This window comes from Fundulus heteroclitus, chromosome 3 (assembly GCF_011125445.2).
Source record: "Fundulus heteroclitus isolate FHET01 chromosome 3, MU-UCD_Fhet_4.1, whole genome shotgun sequence".
NCBI lineage: Eukaryota > Metazoa > Chordata > Actinopteri > Cyprinodontiformes > Fundulidae > Fundulus > Fundulus heteroclitus.
Genome location: NC_046363.1, coordinates 25213031 through 25236651, shown reverse-complemented (window position 1 = coordinate 25236651; position 23621 = coordinate 25213031). Strand labels below are relative to the sequence as shown.

The window sequence follows — 23621 nt, the reverse complement described above, 5'->3', positions numbered from 1 at the left end:
CTGGAAAGCTAGTGTAAATAGACTTAGATGCTTCTGATTTATCAAAATGAAAGCACATGCTTTTATATTTTATTGAATTTAAAACAGTTAAAAAAACGGGAGGATTTTTCCAAATTAAATGCAAAAAAGATCACAGCACAATTATTTGTTTTCGTAACCTGCGATAAAGCAGTGTTAAAGGAAGTAATAGATGGAATGCCTATAATGCGAGAATGGCCATTTCATTTTGGGAAGTCAGTCTTTCGAATTGACTCGAGAGAAATGACTTGTGAACATCTCTGACTCTAAAGCACGCTTACATTATAAGCATTCTGCTCCACGATCCCACTGAGATATTCACACAGGTTTCAGTAGCAGTCCCATTGTCTCAGAGAATCTCACGTCATTTCTTCTCTCATTGCTCCTCATCTTTGATACACTCTGTAAAAATTTGCTGGACCATCTCAGTATCCTGCTTCCTTTCAAGTCTGTCTGCTCCCTTTCTGCTTTTATCGGTTTTGCCGAGTACCACCTCCTCCTGCTGCTGCTGCTTTGCACTCATTTTTCCTTGCTATTTATTCTTTTTGCTCACTTCTTTGTTCGCCTACTTAACTTGAGAGCGATCCACTGTGCACCACAACCTCCACCTCTCTTTCCCCTAACTCTACGCTCCTCTTCCCTCCCATGTTCCTCTTCAGTAAGCCCCAGCACTCCTCTTCCTCTCTCCTCCGGTCTGTCACCCCTCTATAAAGACTCCCACTGACGGACCTGAACCTTCTGCTCGAGCCACATTCTGCCCCTCATTCTCCTCTGTTGCTGCTCCATGAGAAGAGGAGGCCAATTAAAGTCTGTCTCCTCTCCTCCTCCATGCCGTTGTTCTGTGCTCCGAGTGTCTGCACTCAGACTCTCTGGGGTCACTAATTAAAACACTTTCTTTTCTCTTTACCCCACTTTATTCACCTATTCATCCAACTTTTTTTTCTTTTGCCATAGTTTTTTTTTTTTTTTTACTCTTTACAACTCTTTATCTGCTTCCTGTCACATCTCACAGATTTCTTTTTTTCCAAGCTTCCTATGCATTCTGGAAATGTCTGGAATTTTAATCAGAAACTTTCTAAATCTGGATATTTATGGAGGAAGAAAAAGTCTGGGAAATGTTTGTTCTTTTTCTCAGACTTCATCCCCTATCCCAGTGAAGTAAGGAAACTTGTGTTTCCTTACTTCCTTCTATCCTTCCTTACCTGTGTCCTTCCACTTTTCTTTACCTCTAGTCTGTCTTCATTGTGTTCTCTAACCCTTCCATCTCTGTGTCCTTTAACTATTGCACCCCTGTGTTCTTCCTTCTATCCTTTATCGTTTTAACTTTATTTCTTGTCCTTCTTCCTGTCCTTCCTTCTTTACTTACTTTCCCATGTAGTTTCACCCTTCTGTCCCTGTGTCGGTCTCTTTTCACTGTATTTCCTGTTTCTTTTTGCCCCCTTCTGTTCTCTCTTGTGAATATCCTTGACTAATTGTTCCTAGTGTTCTTACCTCCTTCCTTACATACTTCCTAGTATCCTTCCTACCGGCCACCTTTGATTCCAATGCCATTGTCCTTTTTTTTGCATCCTTCCTCAGTTTTGCTTGTTGTTTTCACCACTCATTCCTTGTATCCATTCTTTATTTCCTTCTGTCGTTTTTCTACTCGTCCTCATCCTCTTCATGTGTCTTTCCTTCTTTCATTTATTGCATTGACTTATGTCCTTTTATGCTTCCTATTGTTGATGTCTTCCTTTGTTTCCTTTCTCATTTTTGTCTTAAGACCTTTCTTCTGTCCTACTTTAAGCTCTTTTTCCCCTTTTACCCTCTTTCCTTCCTTGTGTCCTTGCACCCATCCTCTCCTATGGTCTTCCTTACATGTGACCTTTCACTGTATTCCTTGTCTTTCCTTTTCTTCATTCCTGTTTCCTTCCTTTTACTCTCATTTGCCTTTTCTTCTTTATTTCCAGCCTTTACTACTATGTTTCTTCTTCCCTCATCCACTTCCCTTTCTCTTTGTATTCTTTCTGGCTTGATTTTTCTGTCCTTCTTGTTATCCTTTCTTTCTTCTATCCTTCCATTCCTCCTTTGATGTTTCCTTCCTTCCTGGTGTCTTTCTTATCTGTGTTTTTTTGCATTTCTGTTTCTCCTGTCTTGTGTTGCTATTCATGGGAAATTGTGACGTTACGGTTCGATTCATTAGGCAACTACGGTGGAGCAAGCAATCATCAGTATGGAACCAAAAGCCCACCAGAGCAAGGCAACTGCGTGCCCACTTGTCGCCATCATCATCGTGTTGACACAACGACACAATGGTTTTAAAGGGAGCTAAATGGACGGACAACTCTGGAACTTAGATTCTGGAAAAGTCTTGGCTTTTTACACGGAACAGCATGTAGGATCCCCGTTCTTCTCCCCAGCTGTTTACAGTATTTGATGACATATTTACATGTCTTTTCCCGCCTTCTTCCCGTTTCTTACATTACTTTGTACATGGATAGCTCTCTATACTCGCACTGACAGGAAGTCAGAACCCTCAGTCTGTAGAAGCATACATTATGCAGCTCCTCTGTTCTAATGATGCTGTCTTGTCCAAAGTTGTTGTTATTGTGCCAAAAAGCCAGTCAGCCTTGACTGACTCTGCTGTGTATGCACGCGCACGCTTCTCTAGGCCTGTGCGCGGCAGTGTGTGCCTGCGCTGCATTGTAGGAGGCGAAAAGCGTAGGGAGTGGAGTTTATTTCACACTCGTCTCCCCTCAGTGGTGCTAATTAGCATACGAAGAATTGTTTTTTCCTCCTATCTCAAGCAGAGCAGCACTCCCTCGCTAGTTTGGGAATAAAAATTGAGCTGTGGATATATAAAATCCCAAAATGTGCTTGAACACTTGTCCAACTTTTGCTTTATCACCCGCAGTAATTACGTTATTGATGAACCATCAGTCTTCTGGAAGTGTCCACATTCCTCTAGGCACCGCTCGTGTATAATCACCACGTCTGTGTCCAATCGCGCTGTAATTGTTCTGTGAAATATTAATGTCCCTGTCGCTCTTTCTTCCAGGTTAACAGCAGGAGATCTGACCGTCCAGTTGAATCTCAATGATTACCTGGACATCTACTGCCCCCACTATCCCGACTCCAGGACTCCGGTTCCAGAGCAGCCAGAGACCCTGGTCCTCTACCTGGTGGAGAAGGAGGCTTTCAAAGGCTGCGTCGAGACCAAAAAGGCGGTCAAGAGGTGGGAGTGCAACACCCCGTTTGCTCCGTTTGGACCCGTCCGCTTCTCTGAAAAGATCCAAAGGTTCACCCCGTTCTCGCTGGGCTTTGAGTTTCTGCCAGGGAGACACTACTACTACAGCTGTAAGTAAAGGGGAGGGTAAAGTAATGTATGGTTGAAAGAGAAGGCAAATGATTCATGATTTTTAATGGTTTTAGAAATAAATATCCTAAAAAGTGTGGCGTGCATTTGTATGTGAACCATCTTTCACTGCATTTACAACTAGCAGGTTTAGGTCTGGACTTTTATTAGCCCAGTCTGACAAAGCAATAGGCTTTCATCTAAACCCCATTTGTATTGAGCTCCATCCAACTCTGATCAGCTTCCCTGTTGAAAAGCTTCCCCACAGCATGATGCTGCTGCCACTATGCATTAATGTAGCACTGTCAGTTCTTGTTTTATAGCCCTGCTTTCCACCTTTCCACAACTTTCTTCCTGAGGTTTCTGCTGTATTCTTTGATTTTCATGATGTTGTTTGTCCGCAAACGTTCTCGAACAAACCTCTGAGGACTACGCAGAAAAGCTGCAGTTTTACTGTGATTAAATTACACACAGGATGAATTTTTCAATTATTGTCAGACTCCTAAAGGCAAAATTTTATTTAATACAAATGCACAGTTTGTTTTTTGTTTTTTTTTTTGTAAAAAGCCTTGTATCCTTTTCCTTCCTCTTCAAAAGTATGTGCCAACTTGTTTTGGTTTATTCGATAAAATTGATAATGTAAGAAAAACAAAAACGGTCAAAAAATTGAAAGGCTGTTGTAAGGCATTTCACAAACTGTGTTTGCTGTACGAAGATGATCTAGAAACGTATTTACTATCCTTTTTTTTCTAGCTAAGATCAGTGATGTTTAGCAATAATTTTGCTTGATCGCTATAAATGTTTGTTTTCTCCTGCTTTTATTATGTTTGTCGATCATAAACTAGCAGGAATAGATTATTCTGCATAGCTTCCAATGGTGCGCAGCAGGCTGCTAAAGCTCTGCTGATGCCAGTTTGGAGGTTTAATGCCCGAAAGTAAAAAAAAACAACAAAAAAAGGTGATGCCTAAAATTGTGGATTAATTTCTATGCAGATAGCTTAATGTTGTCAATCAGTACATAATACAGACTCTATATTCTGGCTTCAGCCCAGCGTGTTGTGATTGGGCTTTTTTATGAAGTCTGGCAGTGGTGAACTGCAGCTTATGTCATTTATGTTTTCTATAAATTCCAACTGAGTGGCATGAATATGTTGTTTTCCTAACCCAGCAGGGTGTCATAGAAGATTGTTTCCTACACGACACCCTCCTTTACTCATCTCCCCTCACTTATTTAAATCTCCTGAAGTGAGGGAGAGACGCACAAGTTGGCCTAGCGGCTGTAGGTTTTGTAAGTTTTGGTGTCAGTCCAAGGCAGTGAAAAAGTCAAGCAAACGCATGACATAGATGGGTAACAGCAAAAAGGCCGAGGGATGGGAGAGTGAAGGAGAAAGATTGGGGATCAATATGATACGATGCCAGTGGAGGAAAAAAAACATAGGTAGAGAAAAGTGAGTGACAAGTAGAGAGCAAAAGACGGACGGAGTTGGGGAGGGGTGGAAAAGGGATGAGAGGAATCTACCTTGGAGAGAAAGAAACACAAGTACAACAAAAGCGTTGGACAAGAGGGACGGATGAGGCAAAGGAAGAGAGAGAATCTTTACATAAATTACTGTTGAAGTTCGGGGGACAATGGCGTATTGTGAAGGCATGAGAGAGTGGTTCCCCACACACACATGCAGACATGCACATTGGGCCATTGTCAGTGTTCATGCCAGTTCATAGAAAAGCAACAATAGCCCCCACCCACCCCTGGTCAGGCCACAGCAGGCTCAGGGCGATTGTGTGTGTTTTGTCCACATCAAAGATAAGGCGTAAAGTTGGTCCAAATGTCTGGCTCTGGGGTTTTTGCTTATAATGGCTCTGCGGCCCTGGAAGCTGCATAATGGGGTTAGCCTGGGAGGACAGTACAATGGTATTAGAGACACTAATGGTATTAGTTTGTTCAGTCTGAGCTGAGCTCAGTCCTTCTCTACTATACACTATGACACGTTTACAGCCCAATGTCACAGTGCCCAATGAGCGGACAGAAAGCCACAGGTTCTCAGTGTCTGGGTCACCAAGAACAGGAGACTGCTTGAGACCCTCTGGTGGCAGCTGCTCCTTACATAGATCCACCTTAGAGAACAGTAAATAGAGCACAGTCCATTGAATGATCAGTTCAGTGTGTTCATTTGGCACAATTCTCAAGAAATGTCATCTTAAGGTACTTTTTTTATTTGGTTGGGGCTCCTTTTGCATGATTTACTGCATCAATGCAGCAGGGAATGGCAACAATCAACCTGTGGCTGAGCAGGTATGGAAGCAGAGGTTGGTTTAATAGTGACATTTATTGTCGGTGATGGAGTCTCTCATCTTACACTTGACGGCACCTCTTAGATCCTCTGTAAGGTTTGGGCCAGGTCAGTCTGCCGGACAGTCAGGCACAGTGGTGCCATGGTCAGGCGTTGTTGGTACTTTTTAGAAGTGTGGGCAGATGCAAAGTCCTGCTGATGAAATGAGCACCTCCATAAAGATTATCAGCAGAGGGAAGCATAAAGTGCTGATTTTAGACTAGATAAACCCAGTGGTTCAACAGCAGTAAATGGCAATGGCTCCGCAAATTACCAAGGACTGTGGAAACTTCCCACTGGGCTTCACCTCTACACACTTCCTCCAAACACTTGCACCTTGATTTCCAAATGAGCGTTTAATTTAATCTAAAAACCACACATTGAACCAATAGTTCTGTCATTTTTCTCCTTAGCTCAGGTACAACGCTTCTGTTTCTGATTCCATAGTAGCTTAACGCCCTTTACGTAGCGGCTCTCGAAGTTCTGATTCCAGCCTCAGTGAATCCCCGCCAAACCCGTGAATGGGCCTTGCTTTGCAGTCTTCTTGAGAATGTGGTATTAGCTGTTGCTTTTGCACCCTTTTCTACCACACTTTTTCCTTCCACTCAACTATCCGTTATTATGCCTCCATACAGCATTAAATGAACATCCAGCTTCTTTGAGAATGGTCTTTTGTGGCTTGCTTTTCTTAGGGAGGGTCAAGACTGTCTACTGGTCAATTGTCAAGTCAGCAGTCTGACCCATGAACATAGATTCTGGTCTTTCATCAGCTGTAAGCTGTAATCAAAGGATTTACAGAAGTAAATGCTTGAAATATATGACTGTCTGTAAAAATAACTTATAAAAAGTCCCACTTTTGGGTTAGGTTTCGGAAATAAATGTACTTATAATAATATATTTTATATTCATTTCTTCAGGTGTACCTGCATGTTCAAAACATTTCAATAATTATACAATCCAGTTCACGATGCAATATTGTCAGATATAGCTCACTACACACATAATCACAAGCCACTTCACAAACAAATCATCCAGACAGGTTGGTTGAAAAGTTTTCCATCTAAGGAAACCCAGCAGGTTGCGTCAAGTCATTTCACTCCTCCTGGATCATCATGTAGCAACATTTGACAGCTGCCTGCATTGTTGTTGACTTTGATCATAAAATGCAAATAGCGTTTAATTTTTTATTAATTTTATTAGTAAAATGTAATGTAAAGAAGCTCAGACAGTTTACTCCCAGCCTTTAACATTTAATATTTTATATAGATTCATATTCAATAAATTAGAATGTCATTGAAGTTTTTATTTGTTTCAGTAACGCAATTCAGTTCCGTATCGACAAAATAGAAGCCATATTGATCGATATTGATTATTATCGAAAAATTCAAAACATATATTTTAAGTGCAGCCCTGACCATTTAATGCTGTTGAAAGAACACACAAATACTGAATTCAAACTCAACCCTTTGTTCAACCAACTTGTTACCAAAACTGCAAGTAAAAAAAAAAAAAAAAAAAAAAAAAAAAACAACGTGTGCTCTCTGAACTCTGAAGGGTGCAGAGCTTGGTGAAGCAGCATTCCTGGGTCTGATTGTGATTGGTTAGGAGGATTTAACGACTGTAGTATTAACCTACATGATAGGCTAGAATGCAAAAGGAAGGAAAATTGTTCTTCTATTGACCTTTTTATTTACCTTTTTTTTTCTATCACACCGTATGTCTATTGACCAACATATATTGTTATTGAATATCATCCAGCCCTAGTCTAAAGTGTCTTTTTCAATATAAAAACTTTACTAACAACATGTGGGTAGTTGTATTTAACCTCATAGTGTTGTTCACACTCCAAAATGTAAATAAAAGACATTTGAACCCTAATGCTTACAGTTGATTACTGGGGGCATAAACTCCAAAATTTCTTCCTTAACACTTATGAAGCTCTGAAAAGTGTTAAGCTTTTTAGCTCCCCAACCCCCCCCCCCCCCCCCCCCCCCCCCCTTCTGAAGCAACTGCTTCCAAGGTTTGATCGGGTAGGTATTTGGTTCTGACACAAAATTAAACAGTCTGGTGTCTATATTCAGGAAAAATAAACACATTTATATAATTAGTTTTTGTGTTGTTTTCTGTAAGGGCTCAGTTTCAGTGTAGTAGTGTTGTTTAAGCTGAAGTGGTTATAAGTGGCGCAGAGGTTCTCAATTAACACTCTTAGATTTCAACATTCAATATCATGCATGTTCTAACATGATATAGAAAAGATAGATGGATACAGACTAAAGGACTGCCACAGGCCCTGTTTTAACGCATAAATCATCCGGGTGGGTCTGTAAATAAGATGGAGAATTGTCAAATATTTACAGCCGTGCATAAAAGTGATTCCCAATGTGCTGTCAAAAGGGTCTATGGCTTTCAGTGCTTCACTCCTGGTGATTGATGTAACTGAGGAGGAGCCAGGTTTTGAAGCGGTTTCTCAGGGTAGATCCTTCAGGTCACAGCAGGTATGGCTGCTGTTTTACTTCAGGCTGAAGTTGAATTTCAAAATGTGAAATTCATCAGATCTTCACCCTTTTAATAAAATCAAATTGACTGTCTTTTGTCTCAGAGATAAGGGCCTATCTTATGAATTATCTTTGTGTACGTTCATTAACTATAAGTATGTATTGCCACCTATAGGTCTTATTGATGGCAAGTATTTCCTCTCACTATTTGAAATATAATAACTCCAGCTTTCTCTTAATTATCTATGAGGCTTAATAAAAATGTCAGCATGTTTCATGTGGATACCCAGAGGCTAATAATCATATTATTTGTGTAACATTAGTGGTAAAGATGAGCCATAAAACCAGTTTTCCAAACTGATTTAAATTATTCGTATGAACTTGTTGCAGAGTTGCACAATGCAATGAATCACATCTACAGAAAATGTATTGCCTCACCCACAATGGACTGCTTAGGTGTAATATTTGGTTGGTTTTATATATTTCAACAAGTAATCCATCACCCTTTTTGATCCAGCTATGTTATCTGGGGCTTTGGCCTCTGGAAGTGTCTCTAATGGCAAATTGGTCTCAGGAAAGCGGTCAGCTTTAGAGTGACTCAAAGCAAGACCACAGTTGTTGTTGTACCTCGCCCCGAACAGAGAGATGGGAAGGATGCCCGGGGAGCTCACCAGCAAGCCTGGTTAAGCCTTGGCTCCTGGGGGGGTGGGTGAAGGTGGGAAGAAGCAGGAAAAGGATAAATGGTTTACAGTAATTGGGGGGTATAACCCCGGCCTATCGTGGTGAAGATAAACCCTGAGCCAAAAGCAAAGCTCACTATTTACCTATCTGTCACTGTTCTGACCATCGCCTATAGTTATAAGGTATGGATCATAACCAAAAGAATGAGACCCTGGAAACTAGAGGCTAAGGTCAGCTTCCTCTGTAGATTAGCCGTGCTTTGACTTGAAGATGGGGGTGAGGAGATCCATCATCCTGGGGAGTTCAGAGTAGTTGTTGTTCATCAAAAGAATCCAGTGAGGTGGTTCAGGCATTTGATGAGGATGCCTCCCAGTACCCCCCCCCCCCACACACACACACACACATACATATTTGAGGTTTTGCAGGCACATCCCACAGGGAGCACACCCCGGGGCAGACCCGGAACATCCCATCTGGATATAGCAGGAATTACTGGAATAATGTACCGCTCCTAAAACTTAATCACCAAATTAAGTATTGTGTGGCATTTTCTCATTTAAAAAGAGCACTCTACTTGTGTTTTTTAATATTTTGAGCCACTTTATATATTGCCTTACTCTGCAGTTAGTAGTTGGAATCATGGAAGCAAGGGGGAGACAAATTTGCCAGAGTTGTACAGTTGCTTGTTATGTGTCCCTGTTGAGTTAATAGGTGTTTGAGAATAATTTTAATTTAAAGCACATTAACGGCTGGTTCCGTACAAATTTGTTTAGCAAAAGCAGCAACGAAGTGACAGGTAATACAGCTGGCGCGAGCCGTTTTATTCCCAAGTGAGCCATGATCGGTATCGATATGGGAGCAGTTCCTCTCTCTAATGGTGGCGCATCTCTGTAGTGCATTTTGTTGTTTTTACTTAGCTGTGAGGATGAGTGCTATACAGGGTCTGCAACAGGGAGATGATGTAAATCCTTACACCGATAATGGGAAATGGAAGGAGTACTCCTGTGCTCTTAAGCTTTTCAGCAAGCAATTTACTGTAGCGAGAAATCCTTTAAACGGACTTTATGGAAAGCTCAGTGTAAGAGTTTTTAATTTATATATATATTTCACATCTTTAGCTACTGAATTCAAACTGTTTGTTGGGTTTGATAAGTAAGTAGCTTATTTACATCTTTTTTCATTCTTGTTCTCTGCAGCTCTGCCGACAGATGAAGGCCCTCCTCTGCCATGTATGAAGATGCGTGTCACAGTGTGCTGCGAGCACAGTGAGTACACTCGTTCTTTCATCTGTTCTTCCTTTCATGCTCTCCTCTTTGTGCACCCAGCAGACTTTTCTTTTCTGTCTCTCACATCTTTACTATCAAGGCTGGGAGTATAGAATGACGTTCAGACTGCCACTCACTGCTATGCTTTTTGTTACGTTCTATCTTTAACTTCGTAGTATTTTTTTTTTCTATAAAAAAAAAAAAAAACACGAAGTTAACTCTGCTTGGCATGGGCAGGTTTCCTGTATCAAGTTGTAAAAAGTTACAGTTTTGTAAAAAAAAGAAAATAGCAATCATAAAACTTCTAAACTTTTCTGTCATCTATGGTTTAAAGTCCTGTTTACAGGATGCTAGAAAATGGCTGAAGTAACTGGAGATTCTGTTGCTGTTTAAAGCTCCTAGCCAGCTGTGCACAGCCAGTCAGCTGACTGAACATAGGCTTCTACCGTTTTCCCTTGCTTACAAAAAATTTTTTTTAAGATAGCTCAGTTTTGAATGATCATTTGGTGCACTATGAGCGCCTGCAGGCTGGCTACTGCAGCAGATTGCCTGACTAATTAACCAGCTAATATCAGCTTGTTGTTCTTGCACCCTATGAATAGCAGAAAGAGACAAAACTCTGTGATAGAAACAGGTTTACTTAAGTAACACTTCTAATGTAACAAGTCTATGTATCAAAATGAATATTCCAATAAATAAACGCCCTGGATATTATTATAACTTAATATGATGGTTATTCTTACAACAGCTGGAATATCTATTTTTCTTTTTGTTAGTTAAAAGCAAATATATTTGCTCAAAATGTTGTAAATAACATGAGACTGGCATTCCAGCTTATGCCTAGTTTATTACAACAAAACTTTTTTCTTTAAGCATCACTTTCTTCTATAGAACATTTTACCCCACCAGTCCTTTTTTTTTCTACCTACTTGTCATCCTCATTCACCCACTCCCCATCTCTCATCTCGCTCAGTGTGAAATTCCCAGAGTTGATCTAATCCAGAGCCCGCCTGGAGTAATGTTAGTCTTCCAGTCCAGTGAGCTGCCCATTCCGGTTGGGAATGTTGCCCAGTCACTGTGGGAATCCCTGTACTGTGCTCGGTGTGTGTGTGTGTGTGCGTCGACCATTTTTCTTTCTGTTGCTGTTGTTGCACTTTATGTGTGTGTGAGTCTATGCGCCTTTGCGTGCGATCTTTGGCGGTTGGACATGTATTCGAGTGTGTATGTAGCATCGCATGCGGGTCTGAGACGTCTGTCCCAGTTCCCATCCCAGCGCTATCTGCAGGGGGGCTTGTTGTGCTGTCCCAGACTGAACTAACACACTTTTTTTTTTCTTTCTCCTCAGTGAAACTGGCAGGAGAGTTGTGTAACAAATACTGATCCAGTTTAAGTAAACAGAAAAGTCTAGTCCAAACTGTGAAAAAAATAAATAAATAAAGCTCGCTCCACTTTCGTGTAATGATATTTCTGTCTATGACATTTTAACAATATTTTCCAGAAAACCAAAATAATACCTTTTTGGGGGGGGGGGGTTTCTTCACATTTAATAAAATATAAGGGTTATCTTTGTTATAAAGAATCTAAATTAGTGTAAAACAGAGGAACTAGATATTATAGCATTATTTCTTGTCTTATTCTAAGTTGCCTTATTTCCAAAAATGTGCTAAAATGCAATCTTTTAGATTCTGAATACAAAATAAAGGTTTAACAGGGCTTGAACAAAATTTTATTTCAGAAATGGTCGGATCCAAACAGGAAAAAATTTCAGACTGGGTGTGAAATTACATCCAGCTCATGACAGCCAGACACGATTTTAGGAAAATTGTTTTTTATAGTTATAGTTCAGTTAATTTTCAGAGATATAGTTTCACAAATTGTGAACTGTTTTAAAGAGTGTAATCATTATATAACATTCTCACCCAGATTTGACTAGTCCATGTTGTTGTATTTATGCTTGTCTAATTCTAATGTGGTCCTAACGCCAAAAAAAAAAAAAAAAAAAAAAAAACTAAAATGTTTTTGTTTCACAAATCTCCTAAAATCTCTAGTCAGCATAGAATTATCGAGCACAGGTTTTATCGGCCAAATTCAGCTTTACTGTAATTCATTGGTATCCAGTCATCGGACTCTTACTCCCTGTATCTTTATCTAACACTCTGGCAGTTTCTTCTATTGACTAGCCAAAATTCTGCCAAGTTAATTACTGAAGTTTTGGAGGCTTCTTCATCGCTATTATAACCAAGTGATGTCAGGCAGCCTGACGCAAACTTTAGAGTCATTAATGGCTAATTGTTAGCAAGACAAGGCAAATTTATTTATATAGCACATTTTAGTACAAGGACAACGCAAAGTGCTTTACATGATTAAAACATGGGGAAAGAAAACAGAATAAAAGCAAGTTGGAATAAAATGTAGAAAATTAATACAAAATAAAACATGGGAAAATGGAAACTAAAAGCAAATATTAAAAACAGTTGGACTACAAAGTTGAACTAATGATGTTTCAGTAAAACAGATTAACTAGGACAGTCAAAGGCAATCCTAAACAAATGTGTTTTTAATCTTGATTTAAAAGAACTCAGGCTTTCAGCACTTTTACAGTTTTCTGGAAGTTTGTTCCAGATAAGCGGAGCATAGGAACTAAATGCTGCTTCTCCGTGTTTGGTTCTGGTTCTGGGTATGCAGAGTAGGCTGGAGCCAGAAGACCTTAGTGGTCTGGAGGGTTTATACGCTGATAACAAGTCTGTGATGTATTTAGGTGCTAAGCCATTCAGGGATTTATAGACTAACAGAAGGATTTTAAAGTCTATTCTCTGAGATACAGGGAGCCAGTGTAAGGACTTTAGAACTGGGGTTATGTGCTCTACTTTCTTAGTCTTAGTGAGGACGCGGGCAGCAGCGTTCTGGATCAGCTGCAGCTGTCTGATCCACTTTTTAGGCAGACCTGTGAAAACACCGTTGCAGTAATCTATTCTACTAAAAATTAACGCATGGATTAGTTTTCCCAGATCCTGCTGAGACATCAGTCCTTTAATCCTAGAAATGTTCCTCAGGTGATAGAAAGCCGACCTTGTAATTGTCTTTAGATGCTTTTGGAGGTTCAGGTCTGAGTCCATCACTACTCCCAGATTTCGTGCCTGATCAGTGGTTTCTAGCTGAAGCGACTGAAGCTGTGTGCTAACTTTTGATCTCTCCTCTATTGGTCCAAAAATGATTAATTCAGTTTTGTTGCTATTCAATCGAAGAAAATGTTGGCACATCCATGCAGTGATTTCTTCTAAGCATTTAATCAGCGCTTGAATGGGTTCATAGTCGCCTGGTGACATGGTGATGTAGAGCTGTGTGTCATCTGCATAGTTTATAACTTATGTTGTTGTTTATTATAATTAAGGAACTATGAAACAGCCTTTTAGTTCAGCAAGGATTTAAAGCTCTGGAGTAGATTGCCACTTTAGCATCAAGCTAGCTAATGGTTAGCCTGTTGCAGTATTTTTATAATATTAATATGGGATTAGCATTTTGTCTGTCACTGTCACGAATTCTTCCTTTACCAAGTATAAGGTTCCCAATTGTCCTATATTAGCTGGGACGTCCCGTATTTTGAGCCATATTGATGTCCCATATAGGTGCCGAGTTGGCAACGCTAACCAAAATGTCATGCATTGTGTAGCGGCGTATATTTGCTATGAAATATGGTCCTCGACACAGCTGTCCCAGGTTTAGTTCTCGACCTTCGGGGCCTTTGCTGCATATCTTCGCAAATTCCATTTATGCTCAGTTCTTGCCTGGATACTGTGAATAAAGCCATCTAGTGGCACAGAATCTTGACAAAAAACAAAAATGTGGTGAACACTTGGTCAGTGCCGTCAAGGAGCCGGACTGCAACTTTTGCGTGGTTGGCCGCTAGTCAGTGTTATTGAGCTTACTTTGTCATATCTTTTCGTTCATGTTGTCACCAGCTTTTTTTCTACCGAGGACCCAGAACACCGCCAAATAATTTAAAAGTGCTGGAAGAATCTTCCGCTTTCATAACTAGTGTTATCAGGTAGTCTGACAACTTCTGTCCTAGCTGACTTCATCAACACAGCAGGGCAGCAACTCAAGAACTACTTCCTTTTAATTCTTCAAAATATAAGTCTTGGCATAAACTTACTTCACCAGTCACAAGCTGACAGCAGCTGGATGACGGTTTGCGAGACAGACTTTGACGAGAAACATCTCATGCCACGAGATCTTGTTACGCCCTTAATCTCGAATGAATTCCTAAATGTCATCACAGCCCCGATCTCAGATGGGAGGTAATTTGCTGTGTTATTACCAGAGTGAGAGCTGATGGCTTTTTTATGTTTGTTAATTATCTGGCTGTCATTAATTAGAACTACATCAGATAGCTCACTTCAGTGAGGAAATGCTAATGTATTCCTGACCTTCTGACTGTATTTTCCCAATCGGCTCATCTGTGCCAAAAATACTAAAAACATTGAAGAAAATCACTCAGATTCTGCATTCTTGGCACGGCATGCACACATGCGTTTCATTTTCACTCATAAAATCACTTTGACTTCGGAGCAGAAAAGAGTTCTACCTACAAAGACATGCACACATCTGTGTTCTGTTTCCTTGCCTCATTTTTTTTCTCTTCAATCTGCCTCTCATCCTATTCCTTAACCAAAACTAATCCTGACTAAATTTCAGGATCCGCGACTCCTTGTCTTTTAACTCCCCACCTCCCTTCCACCCACCTCCTCCTCATCTCCAACCTCCTCGCTTTCTTTCTTTCTTCACTCTTCTGTCATTCTTGAAGTGGCACTAATCCCCCCCTTCTCTCTGTCTCTTCAACTCTCTTCTCCCTTCCTCGTTTTTTTATGATCTTTCGCTACTGGAGCAAAACTAATCTAGGCCCCATCCACGGCAGTCTCTCAGACGTCCTCCTCCCTGCCCTCAGACTCCGCCTCGCCACTTTCCCCGTTACACCTTCCCTTTGTCGAACCGCTGTATGTATCCGCCATACAGCTTTTCACCAACTCCCTTTTCCCCACTCCGCTCCATCTCTGTCGCGCGCCGGCTGTGCGGCGAACCGCGTTGGGATGAGCACGCACGAGGCCAGAGAGAGGAAAGTGAAATAGATGGATGAGAGAAGGGATGAAGGAGAGTCGGAGGCAGCGTATTGCAGGCTGTCCACTTGCTGTTGTTGTGTTGTTCCCCTGTGGTAAAGACCCTCGCTTACTCCCTGCTTCCTTCCTGATCTGGCTCCCTTTTATCTGACAGGTAGCATGGCAGCGGGGCATACCATTAGTTGCCTGTGTGGCCGTCGGTGATGGCAGCTCCTGTCCTTCAGCTACGTCTCTTATCTAAACTTCAAACTGTGCTCCTCCCTCCCTTCACTACTTTTTTTTTTTTTCTCCACCTTCTTCAAAAACCAGTTTGTATGCATTTGCACATGGGGATAACCCTGTCGTGAGGGGTTTAAATTAATTAGCCGTTAGCGTGGAGGACAGAGGTGGCGATGAGCGAGTCCATCAGGTATGTTGACATTGCTCCAAGGTCAGCGAGCTCTAAACGGTCCCTCGATTTCCTCTCGGGTGTTTAAATTAATTTACTCGGTGAGACGAATGTCGGACCGGTTTCTTTGTCTTTTTTTTTTCCTGAAATGTCGTAAAGCGTGACTTTTTGACGGTATATGATGAGAGAATTGGTTTTTTGGTAGCAAAGTTCTGTCACAAATCAAACTTGAGGCACAAAACAATGGTGTCTGATAGGTGCTTAAGCCCGGGTTGCATCATAAAAATGAATCCCTGAATCACTGTCGTGAAATTTCGGATACCCCGCAGCCTTCTATTGCATCTTCCTCAAGCTCGCTTCACCTCCTACTCCATACTTACCTTTTTATAGTACATCTTCTCCTTAAAAACCCCTCCCGGTGTGTTTATTTCTTTCGCTCGTCGAGTTGCTCTGCCTCTCTCCGGCTTCCTCTTTCCACGCCGTCCCACTGTGAGAAACCATTACAGACCAACTTCCATCTTTCCCTAATTGATTCCCCTTCCCACTCCGTCTCACTTCCCCTTTTTTTTCCTCAGTCATTGTCCCGCTGTGAGCAGTCCATTACATTTATTTCAGTTTGCAGAGCGTTACCATTTTTTTCCTCGCTTTCTTTCTCGTTCCTTTATTCTTTTTTTTTTCTTTTTTTTTTTGGTTCCCTTTAATTTGTTGAATCCTTGCCCTCCTTCTTAACGCCCTGTTTTTATCCGAATCATTCCCTCTACGCCTGGAAAAACCAACGGACGAAACTCAAGTCGATCCTCAAAACCCAAATACGAAGTTTTTACCGTTTTTTGTTTTTTTTTAGCGATTTGCGGCCAAAGTTAGCGGCGTTATTTTTGTTTAACGATTTTTGTAAAAGGAAATAATTTGCGTTACTTAGCATTAGTGCCTTTGTGTTTAAAATGGCGGCACAAGAAGAGAGGTGGAATGGTGGAACATTGCCTGTCTCTGCAGTGGTGCATTCTGCATACACCCACATATAACGCCACCATGCACACACACACACACACACAGAGGCACATGCGCACTTGCTAGTGCATGTGCAGTTACACTTGCAGCGTGCCTCAGACTGCACTGCGGAGAGGGTACTTTTTCTCTGCAGTCACGCCCCCGCGGACTCCATTTTGTGAGAGAGTTCGCCATGGCTAGGATGATGATGTTAACACAGAACCGAGTGCCGTCGCTGTTCGGCTTTTTGCGTAAATGATGTAATTAAAGCTGGATCAAAACACGCATATCAACCCACAGCCGAGTAAACGCGAGGCATCTAAAACCCGCAAATTTAACTTTCCACCCGGCGGCGAATTAAGCGCTCGTTAATTTTGTGGCCGTTTATTAAAAAGCTAAAAGTTGATCAGAAATTAAAATTTATTTTTGCTTGATTTTTTTATTTATTTTTTTTAAAGCAAAACTGATTTTGAAAATTTATTTATTTAAAAAAAAAAACAAATATCTTTTTGATGTTAAATTAGGACATTGTTTTACATTATGTGTCTTCTTTAAAAAAACAACAAAAAAATGGAATCAAAAAACATGTTTTTATTAAATTACAAATTGAATTTGTTTTATAAATATGCCATGAATTGTGTTGATAAAATGGACACTTCTAAATCTGTTTTGGGTATAAAAATTGACAGTTAAATATTTCCAACATATTTTTTTTCCTTTCGTAATTTTAGGAACTGGTTAGCTGTTTGACCCGTATATTTGCTTACTTTGTCTTTCCTAAAATATTGTATTAAGAAAGATGCATTTTCTGGACATTTTATGAAATTACCCGCTTTTTTAAATATTTATTTATTTATTTATTTTGCTTTTATAATTGGGTGGGCTAAACGGTATATAATATTTTTAGTAGAATTTTTTTTTGCAGGATACAGTAAATAAGGTTGTTCAGTTTTGTTTTAATGTAGGAATTGTTTTACTATTTTTCTTGCGGGTTTTTTTGTTTGTTTTGTCTTCATTTTATGAATAAGTTGCTCTAATAAATTGGCGACTTTAAACACACTTATAAAATTAGCATTTATTCCTTAATTCCAAGTGGAACACAGAGTATGTGTTGGTTTCAGTGTGCTTGGTTAAAATCTTTCACATTCCATTTATAAATTATTCTTTGATGCATCATCAGTTAAAACAAAATAAAAAAATCTATATTTTCCCAAGATTTCTCGTAGGATTTGGTGAATACAATTAATATGCAAACACGCATTTTTATTAATGTAAATATTTTTTCTATTTTGTCAATTGCAATGATAATTTGTGAATTGCCGATTAACTTTGCGACAACAAAATTGTAAAAAAATTTCGGCATTTAGCTTTTTTTTATTATTATTCATTGCGTATAGATGGGTATAGTTTGATTTTTGTTATTTTCGGCTGCTTTTCTGGCAGAATTTGCTTCACTTTTTCACGCATGGAGGCACACACGCAGAAACTGAGAACTAAGCCGTGACATAGCATCCTATTTAATGCTTCGTTAACCCCTTGATGGCCGTTAGTTGTGCTCAACCTGAGAGTAATTTGGTTTCATGTCGGGCGAAACCACGTGTTGTTCAGCCGTGCAGTGGAAGGCTTATCGGGTTGTGGATCAGTGGTTGGTTCACCAGGGTCGTTGATACACACCTTATTTTCCGGGCTATGGTTTGTTTGTGTGTTCGTGTGTGCATGCTCGTGTGTTTGGCTTTGACTTATGGCTTGTCAGAGGCGGGTTCAAGGTCACAGATTGATTTAATAGCCAGTTGTGCCGTCTTATCCTAGTCTTCTGACCCTTTTGTCATTGCTCTTTGGAATATTAGGCAGGTTTCTGCTTCAGAGATTTTACAGGTTTTTTTTTTTCCCCCGGCTACCTGTATTTTTTGGTGCTTCTTTTCTGTTTTTATTCTTAACAGCTCCCTGTTCCTCTATTATAGCAGTCCTCCACTTCTCCCTCCATTATTTCCTTTCAGTTCCCCTACCCACCCGCTGGGAAAGTGACGCCCAGACACAAATGCCCCCTTATCCCGTCTTATTCTTTCCCTCCCTTTTTTTCCTGTCTGACCTTGTTTCAGTCTTTCCAATCTTCTTTTTTTTCTTTCCCCTTACTTTCTCACTCCAGTCTTCACCGCTCAGCCTTTCATCTTCTGTCCACTTCTTGGTTTTGCCTGTCATTTTGAATTTTCTTGCATTTTTCCATCCTTTTCTATTTCCTGTATCCCTCTCTGTATAATCTCCATCAGTCTTACTCATTCTGATTTACATAATACTATCTTTTTCCTGTTGCCAAGCTTTCAAATCTCTTTTTTTTTTTTCTGTACGACCTTTAAGAAAATTTGCATAGGGGACATATTTAGGGTTGCACAGCCAGTCAGTACCCATTTTTCATGGCACTGGTCTTTGAGTAATGGTAAATACCTTCCCCTGATCATTTGTCTGTTTCTTGTTCTTTTTGTTTCACAGTGCAGCACTTTTATTGAGAAGGTTGCACATGCAAAAAAATGACTAATCAGCATCTTGTTTCCATGCTCCAACTTTATCTAAATGCTATCTATCTTCTTTTCTTGCTTATTACAGCATCAGAGGGTTCAAAACAAATACAAGGTGAGGCGCACGTTTTTGTAATAAATTTTTCTTAAAGATTAGGGATCAGTCTAACACACTGCAAAAAGGGAACTGAAAGTAAGTAAAAATTTCTAGAAATTAGTATATTTTTCCTTGATTTGAGGAGCAAAATAAGACTATTTGCCAATGGAATAAGATCTTTGCACGTAAAATACGAACAATTCATCTAAAAAATAAGATAATTAGATATCCTGCACTTGAAATAAGACTATGGAGATGAATTGTTCCTATTTTAAATGCAAAAAATCTTATTCCATTGGCAAATAGTCTTTTTTACCTTCTCTAATCAAGGAAAAATACAATGATTTCAAGAAAATTTCACTTTCTTTTAGTTCCCTTTTTGCAGTGCATATCTGAATGTCTTCTTTTTTTTCTTCTTCTTCCAGCTGAAGTTCCACCATTGTTTTAGCAGCAAAACTGCATGTCAATTTTGTGCATGATTTTGTAATTCCTGCATGTTGTAAACTTTCCTCTCCTGCTTAGTAGCCCCCATTAGCTGAATTTAACTGTTTCTTTAAAAAGTCGTCTATTTTGGCTTTAAAAAGATTGAATCAAAAACTTCAATCAATTCTGGGGGGATGTGTGGCACGACGCAATACAAAGTAGTGCATGACTGTGAATTCGATTGTGAATGATTTATGCCCTAAATAAGTTCAACCAAGCACTTTTTAGAAGTTAAAAAAATAGTAAAGAAAGTCCACCTGTGTGTAGCTTAATCAAATTTGAAATAAAGCTGTTCTGGGAAGTTACCAAAGGTTTAGTTAGAGAAATTTGAGGAACAAACACCATCATGAAGACCAAGAAAACACAGGAGACAGGTCAAGGATAAAGTTAAGGAGAAGTTTAAAGCAGAGTTAGACTATCAAACAATACTACTTAACCAGCTCTAGGAGCGTTGTTTAATCCACCCTTTAAAAGCAGAGTATGACCCTCCCTCCCAAGACAAGGTTGTCCACAAGGTAACTCTGGAGGAGCTGCAGAGAGCTTTTCATTTTGCACTTTTCAAACTCGGCAAAAATAAAGCCATCATTGAAAGAAATCTATTCAGAGTTTGCTGTTTGCCCACAAGCCATGCAGGGGTCAATGCAAACATTTATCAAAAGATGCTGTAATCAGATGAGACCAAAACTGAAATTTTTGTACACCCCTATAGTGCTATGATGGGGGCATCATCTGCCAGTGGGGCTGCTTTTCTTCACCAGGGACAGTGAAGGTGCACAGTGTTGGTGGGGAAAATGATGGAGCTAAAACAGGGAAATTCCGGGATAAGATCTGTTAGAGGTTGCAGAAGATTTGAGACGGGCCAGAGGTTCTCCTTCCAGCAGGACAACAGCTCTAAACCAGAGCTACAGTTTGATCAAACCATATCCATGTGTTAGACTGGCCTAGTCAAAGTCCAGACCTAAATCCAACTGGGGATCTAGGCAGAAGTGATGTTCACAGATGCTCTCCATCCTGTCTGACTAAGCCTGAGCTCAGAATACAAATGCATGCCACACTTCCCAGATGTCTATTGGTAAAAATCTGAAAACCGTGCATCACTTTTCTTCCAATTTACAATTATGCACGACTTTGTGTTGGTAAGTTCCAATAAAACACGGTGAAGTTTTTGGTTGTAACACGTATAAATACTTTGCACTGCACTGTTGGCTTTCTTCCTGCTAAGTCCTGAATCGGCGCCGCCACACTGGAGCTCCAGTGTGAGACATTTTACTGGCGGTGTTTTAAATCAGTCGAGTTATCTGGCCAAGACACAAAACGCCAACTTTGTGCTTTGAATTGTTGTTAAGTTCAGACTTATGAAGAAGAATAACATTGTGTCCTGTGGCGCAAGGAGTTATCCTTCAATTATTCAAAATGCCCAGACTGATTGAGAAGAAGGAAACTCATATCCAGGTATTTTTGTTTGTATTAGTTATAGACAAACCTGTTCATGCAAAATGTTTTCCTTGTGTTCCAGAAACGAAAGCTCGCAGCAGCGTTGTCCCACTCAGGACCGCTTCCCTTCCACTCCTCATCTCCATCCTCCTCCCGCTGGTCACCTGACTCGTCCGTCCTCACGTTGGGCCTGCACTGCAAGAGGGAGCCGTCTCCCATCTCTCAGACATTTAAAGAAAGAGCGAAAAATGTGCCAACGGACAACAAATCGCAAAAATGCAATCTCTGCCAGCGTAAGCTAATGACATTAATCACTGTGTGGTTGAAAATGACTCAGGGAAAGGATGTGGAAACGCAGCGCAGCATTTCTTGCTGTTTTCATTCCCTACCTGTTGCCTGTTGGGACACATAACGTTTCCCAGTTGGGACTCGTCATGAAGCTCCATCTCAGTTTGACGACAGAAAAACAATGAGAGAATCAGGACCTTCATTGAAGTTAGTTTTTTTAATATGTTTTAGGTCTATTTTTTTCTACTATCTTGTGTTTACTTCCTTTTGAGTAGCAGCCCCTAGTTTAAAAAGTGGCCAAAATAAACGTACTACTGTAAGCAGTGGCTCAGGTTGGAAGTTTTCCGTTTCTTCTCTGATCTTCTCGTCATGGACACCGACTCTAATGCTCATTTATATTCACTGCAGCAGAAATCTGTTCTACTTTAATCTCCAACAAGAGTCATTTTGAAAGGGGAAAGGGCAACTCATGTGGAAGAGTGAGACTGGGCTCCTGCGCCCCCTGCTGGGATCAATCTGGGTTTTACTGGTTGAACTGGGTTGGACACAGAGGAAGAAACGAGATGCCAGACTGAGGTTCTGTTTGGTACTAACAGGACCCGGGAGTTGGTTCCCTGAGACCGACCAGCCCAGCGTCTTCCTCTAATGTGTTTTCACCCTCCTTCCTGCTTCGGAAACCAAGTGAAAAACGTGGATTTCTGCGTGAACGGACTGACGTCGGAAACACGAACGGTGTGCACATCTGAGCTTTTTTTCATTTTATCCTCGTCGTCATGTTATTTTTGACTTGATGTGTGGGTAGATGACAGAATAACATACCAGGCATATTTATAAATATGTTGGGCCTATATAAATCAATTGTTTACTACAGTAACAATCAGTTTGTATTACTTAATTGCAAAAATAACACAACAATGGCTTCTGTGTGAGCAGACTACTTATTTTCACAGATTACTGGTACATTGTTTTATGTGCTTTGTTAAATTAGAGTCTGTCAAGTTAAGCAATTTGAATTTGTATTCACCGTTGAACAATTTGGCAGGAACACTCAATGAATAGCTAAACTTAGGGTCCCTATATTTTTACACTGAAATTAGTGAAAACAAAGTTTATTACTGTTCCTTAGTAGCTAACTATATATTTATAAAGTTACATAATCACCTCCCTTCATTGTTGGATTGGCTTATTGTCAGAAAATGTAAACATTACTTGTGAATTTTATTCTTGCTTTAAAAACAATTGTTAGCACTTACTGTTTTCCTTTCTTTTTTAAGGTGAAATTCACTGATTTCTAATTAAGTATTTTATACTTTAAACATATTGGGTGTCAAAATACTATTCCTTTTTTGTCTGACTTATATTTCCAAAAAAAAATTGTTTCTAAAGATTGGTTTCTCTTTTCTACAGTTTGTGTTTTACAGTCATGTTAATGGTAGGATTTATGGATTTTTTTTTATTTTTTTTAAATTGAGTTTCTTCTTTCACATTTTAGTGAAAGATGTAGCTTCTTCTGTGAAGAGCCAACTGCAATCTGAGCCATTTTCTGTGGCAGGACAACAAATAAATACGGTTGCATTCAAAAAGCTCCGTCGGTTATTTTATTTTTATTTATTTATTTATTTTTAGGTCTAAGAATGAATCGATTTTATTGCACGCGGCTGCAGGTGTCTGTGACAGTTTGCACTCAAGCACATGCGAGTTTATTTGTGCAACGCGCACATTAAATGTTATACAGAGCGGCATGGAGATAAGGGGACTACCGGGACTTGAAATGACCTTGTGGTGTGGGAGGCCATTGTAATGTGAGTAACCCAGTGGAATATTGAACTGCGTTTTTTTATCTGTGGGCGGCTAAAGACTGATAAGTCCCGGATACCCACTGGACTCCTGCTTTTAATAGACTCTCCAACATCATTCCCAATAAGTCGACCTTATAGTTATTTTTCTGTCAGCACTGGACCGAAGTTTAATAATAACTCTACAAGAGAAGATCTTTGTCTTTTAGATATAGAAGCGTACATCCAAATAAGCTGTAAATGTATTTTCATTTATATAGGCTGTAATGTAGAACGTCTTGTGAAGCCATGGAGGCAATTTCCTGGATAATGGGGCTAATGCTCCTATTTCATGGTTTATGATCTCTTCTGATGACATGTTTGTCACTGCTGATGCGTGCCGTCACAGAGCTGCTTTG

General features: G+C 40.0%; 1 protein-coding gene across 2 annotated transcripts in view; it reads left to right on the top strand.

The window, feature by feature from the left end:
• Positions 1–23014, top strand: part of si:dkey-246i14.3 (ephrin-A4) — a 52998-nt gene extending 29984 nt beyond the window's left edge. Inside the window, exons 2-5 of one of the 2 annotated variants that reach the window (XM_012865827.3) lie at positions 3056–3354; positions 10055–10123; positions 19214–19240; positions 21222–23014. In XM_012865827.3, coding sequence (XP_012721281.2) covers positions 3056–3354; positions 10055–10123; positions 19214–19240; positions 21222–21307 — 481 coding nt within the window. In that variant the 3' untranslated portion in view covers positions 21308–23014. The remainder of the gene's footprint in view (positions 1–3055; positions 3355–10054; positions 10124–19213; positions 19241–21221) is intronic. The other variant, XM_012865828.3, reaches the window with a different exon arrangement.
• The last annotated feature ends 607 nt before the right edge of the window (positions 23015–23621 follow it).